Consider the following 4,929-nt stretch of genomic DNA (forward strand, 5'->3'; position numbering starts at 1 on the left):
CTAGGCTCCGTTCACTAAAAAGTAAGCAGCTGCAGAACTTGCATTTGCAATTGTTTATGGTCACCTCCACATTAAAGTATTTTCACCTTTGAGGGCATGATGTATATTAATGTCAAATCCAATCTGCGGGCATTCTCTCTAGTTTGATTTGCCTAACTATTTGATACACTAATCTAACAAATCAAACCAGTCCGTCTAATCACACGTGGAAACTTTGTCATTAGACTTACAAAAAGACAAAATTGCAGATCTTGTGCTTCATCTGGCACACATTCACTCTTCTATCAAGGTAAAACTCTTTCATCTCAAGTAACGTTACCTATAGCAACAATTTCAGACTAAAACATCAAAAAAATTGTAAAAATAAGAGCTAATATCAATACGGACACTAAATATACAAAAAAAAAGGGGGAATAACACACACGTACGTGCATAGAACTGGACAGGTCCACAATCCCGTACAACTTCAAAGACAAAAAACAAAGAACACGACAAACAGCTCATCCGCAAGAACAAATAAACAAGTCAAAAACGAACACACGAGGTATCCAATCACCTTCAACTACCATTCTACCAAAGAATGGCAGGTACGCAGTTCCAGTCCCAGCTGAAAAATCCCCAACCTTGAAGAGAAGATAATACTCTATGATATTCCAAATTAAAAAATATAATTGATACTGTTTCTGCACCCAGGAGAAATTGAAACCATTTGATCATCCATACAAATTAAAAATGACAGCGACCACCGCCGAGAGCGGACTTCCATTCATTTTTACCAAATCGATCAAACCATGCCACCAGTCATACGATCACCAAGGCAACTAAACGAAAACTCCGTAATTGCTTTTCCCAACCAGAAAAAACTAGGACTAACAACTGACATAAAATGATATCTCCTCGTGTCCAGAAGAATTTGAATGATACACTTGAGAAGTTGGCACTGCGATTTATTTAACACTTGACACTCTTACATGTAAAATCCTTGACCCCGATTGAAAGTTGTCGCTCAGAAGTAGAACCCAAAAGTAGAGCAAAGGCAGAAAGAGTACTCGTCAGCCAGCACCATCCATAGTCTCCAGATACGGAAACTAGGTCTGACCAGATGATCACCCAGCAAATCACACTCTCCACAGCACCAACTACACATCTCTACTCCAACCCCGGGTTCCAGACCTTAACCTCAGGATGTCCCAACGTTGGAGTCACACCAGGTTTAGTCACACCAGGGACAAGAAATACTGACAACCCCAACAATACCCCTTCAGAAGTTCTTCCAAACAAAGAAGAGTAATAGCGTGATATTTAATGGAGTCCGGAAGTTCAAGCTTGCAATCACGTAACCACTCTCTTCCATCTCTAGGTTAGACTTCCAAATCTCCCCAGTAACCGAAACTAAACTTAACTCTTCAGGTGGACAATCCAAAACCAGCAGCACTTCCAACTCCCTCCATTCACTCTGCTGTCCAGCTTTGCTCCACAATCTCGCGTACCCTCCGGTTATATTCACGCCGGTTCTCGCTGTACATGCGAGCAGCCTCCGAGTTTGCTGGTGAATTCGGGTTTGGGTCGCATAGCAAAGACTGCACCAAAGCCACGTGTTAGAGAAACAGCTTTCACGCATCGTCGTCATCATCGCTGTGTTCGGCTGCACACGCTGAAGAAGAAGCCATCCACTCTCGCCCAGACAAGGTGAAGTGCACACTAAGAACCAGTCCCCCTCTCCTAAACCGACAAATCTACAAGGCCTAAACCTCAACCTATTGCAACTTCCACAATGCTCCTGTCTGACCAAGAAGAATGCCAATCAAAACAGCTGATGTATTGAAGCCGCTGCAATTGCCACGACACACAACATCCCTCCACACACCCCTCCAACCTTAGTGCTGGCAGAAATGTCTTGACCGATTTACAGTGTTACGGACACCTGCTGGGGCCACAAATACTCACCTGAATCGAAGTCAGGATCGCTGCCACGTCGTAGATGGGACTCCACTGATTTTGCAAAATATCCAAGCAGATGCTGCCGTCCGCGTATACTGATTTGCCACAATCACCAGTGTGTGAAAACAGGGACCCATGCTGTCTGCCTCCGGGATCCACGAGCCAAGAACTCTACACGTCCTCAGCACAAGCACCAGACAAGGAAAACGAAAGAACATTCCACGAATACGAATACAAACAAATATATCATCCGGCACTCGACAACAGCTAAAATCCCAATCCACCCTCCACCTTCGACCACCCCAACCCTAACCAATCAACATCCTTGACCCCTCGTGTACAAGTGCATGCGGAAAACGCTTACTGTTAGGGTGAAACATCTTCGAGACAAAACGCACTGTAGGAGGCTTGTTCGGATAATCCTCGGTAAATTGCAACGTCAACTTGAACGTCCCTGAAGAAGAAAACCGCATAGTAACATGCACACATGAGGCACAGAACACAGTAGCCCTAAACGTTCAATTCCCAGAAGTTCAAATAACAAATCGTGCACTTCCACACTACCAGCAGTTTCGCTACACCGCTAAATGACCCAAACCTACGATACAGACAAGGTCACCGGCAGGGGGAGCATGAGAAGCAATCTGCCAAAACGGAGTGGCCTACATGATATCCCATGTACATACAGTTGCTACCTCACCAACAAACACTGCAACCAATTGCCCGAAACACACATCCAACTCCCAGTTCCTATAGCATACAATTAACGTGATATAGCCGTACCTCCGTCCCACGGGGTGTCATCGGGACTGCACAATAAACACGGGAACTACATTAGTTTCAGTTCAAGCACGTCACCTTACAACCACCAGTCTCCACAAATTTTGGATGCAAGCACAAAGATGATCGCATGGTGGCCTCAGACATCCGCAGCGAGTAATCACAAAATCCACTGTCCACGAAAGCCATTCACATCGCCAGAAAAAACCCTAGACATCACAAAATCAACCACCTCCAGCCAGATTGAAAATAAACAACAAAACAAAACCAAGCAGATCAACGCGCCCTCCAAAAAGAGCGTGCATCACACCACGCAAATAAAAAAAAGCATTCGCCAACGGACAATCCTCGTCTACTCCCGCCCTCTCGCCATCACTCGCACTACCACCGTCCATGAAAACATTATGCATTCCATAACGCAAGGATTGACGACAACAAACATGCCACGCACACTCCGAAGAGATGAACTTCGGCCCTCACTTTCATGACTAAACCATGAACACAAGTTTCTTACTACTTTCACTGCCTTCCACAACCACCTCGACCCTAACATAAAGGATTAGAAGGCCCGGCCAGATGCCCCGCCTCTTCATCGCCTGTTCTTCTCCTAGGAAGACAAGACTGCTGCACACGACAATTTGCCAAAAATCCTCGAACCACCGGCAGAGGTTGATCGCCGCTGTAAATTCACATATCACAACACATCAACGCATACATAACCCGCCTCGCGCACTCCAACAAAAGGTTCTACGTGCTACGGACTCAGGAACCCTAGATGTTCACGACAGCCCGCATGTTCGATGCACATCCCTCGACAACCAACCATTCAAAGAACAAGGACGAATCTTCACCACGAAGAACCATACAATCAACCACCGCCCTCAATTGCCACTCCAAGCACGCACAAGCAAGCATCTAAGGCATCGGCAATTCAAAGAACAAAGCCGGCCACCAGTCCCAACCCACCCGCGCTACCAATTCCCACTCGGCAACAAACCATCACGAAATGGTCACAAAATGCGCAAACATCCGAAAACCGACACTCCGACGTGCGCCTCCCACGCCCGGCGAATTCCGCACCACGACCGGACACAATTGAACAAAAAACGAAACCAGGGAGGCACTTCGTTACCCGAATATCACAGCATTCCACAGCATGATATTGTTGTCCTGCGGAGCGCCGCTGATGCCGGCCGGAGGATCATGTTGCAAGCGCTTGAAGTCACGCATCAACCTCTTGCGAGACGGGGTCGACATGGCGCCCGTCAGCCCCTCACCGCCCGGCGCTCCACTCTGCGCGACTCCGCTCCACTTTGACACCGAGGGGATCGGTATGTGGCGATGGCGATGCAAACAAGATCGAAGTTGCGCGAAGACGCGAGAGCGCGAGGCCGATGAAACCCTCGAACCTCGTGGGGCCTGGGTTGCTCTTGTGCGTGTGGGGCTGGGTGTGTGTCTGTCCGGCTGCTGCCGTCCCTTCCTCCCTCGCTCCCTCGTGTCTGACTCTCTCGCTCTTCAGACCTCTTGCCCACTCTTATTCCGTCCCATCCGATGACGGCCGCGATCTACCGCCGACACCCGCGGCCACGCTCCCTCCACCCCCTGTTCCGACACCACTCCAGCAGCACCCGCGAGGCTTGCGGCCTTTTCACGCTGTGTGGGTGTGTGCAAACCCAACCCCATGCAATCCCCCCTCGCCATTCTAGATTCCAGGTTCTGCTGGAATCGGAATTGGACGAACGGAATCGCTCCTCGCCCCGCTCTAATGTCATTTTGAAAGGTGAAGGAGAGAAGGGGGCTCCTCCTCCCTTCCCATTTGATTTGATTGATGCCCATGGATTTTCTGCTCTCGCCCCTACACGCTCCTCCACATATTCCATTCGTGAATGGGACTCGTTCAAAATGCCCCCATGACCAATTGCAGCAGCGCCCACCGGACCAGATACCCAGACCAGACACCCAGAGCAGATGGATGGAAGGAACCTTTCTTATCTGGTGAAATTCGATCATGGCTTTGTGCATAAACCTGAGCTCGTTCGTTCCAGGTCCCACTCGTTCTCTGCCTTCCTCACTGCCTTCTCCGCCCATCTGCTTCCGTTGCTGTTTATTTGAACGGCTTGTTTCTTCCATCCTTGTTTGTGTTAGTGTTTTGTGTGGTTTTTGTATTTTCTTAACCTTACTTACTCTTGACAATCATGTTGCTGAATC

The 4,929-nt window shown here is 48.3% G+C and overlaps 1 protein-coding gene across 1 annotated transcript; it reads right to left on the reverse strand.

The window, feature by feature from the left end:
• Positions 1 to 918: 918 nt before the first annotated feature.
• LOC112281360 (ubiquitin-conjugating enzyme E2 2) lies at positions 919 to 4,218 on the reverse strand. Its single transcript, XM_024517777.3, has 5 exons — positions 3,854 to 4,218; positions 2,725 to 2,750; positions 2,306 to 2,395; positions 1,948 to 2,036; positions 919 to 1,580 (listed from the first exon to the last, which is right to left on the reverse strand). Exons 1-5 carry the CDS (start codon positions 3,976 to 3,978, stop codon positions 1,452 to 1,454), a joined length of 459 nt encoding a protein of 152 aa, XP_024373545.1. The 5' UTR covers positions 3,979 to 4,218; the 3' UTR covers positions 919 to 1,451.
• Between the last annotated feature and the right edge of the window lie 711 nt (positions 4,219 to 4,929).

The sequence above is a fragment of the Physcomitrium patens genome, chromosome 4, assembly GCF_059467195.1.
Source record: "Physcomitrium patens ecotype Gransden chromosome 4, ASM5946719v1, whole genome shotgun sequence".
Taxonomy (NCBI): Eukaryota; Viridiplantae; Streptophyta; class Bryopsida; order Funariales; family Funariaceae; genus Physcomitrium; species Physcomitrium patens.

What these genes read in the sequence shown, in the direction of transcription:
- LOC112281360 (XM_024517777.3), bottom strand. Translation starts at nt 3,978, where the DNA reads ATGTCGACCCCGTCTCGCAAGAGGTTGATGCGTGACTTCAAGCGCTTG. An exon ending in TGGAATGCTGTGATATTCGG is followed by an intron (nt 2,751 to 3,853) that starts GTAACGAAGTGC and finishes TTTATTGTGCAG; the next exon opens with TCCCGATGACACCCCGTGGG. An exon ending in GAAGATGTTTCACCCTAACA is followed by an intron (nt 2,037 to 2,305) that starts GTAAGCGTTTTC and finishes GTGGCAAATCAG; the next exon opens with TATACGCGGACGGCAGCATC.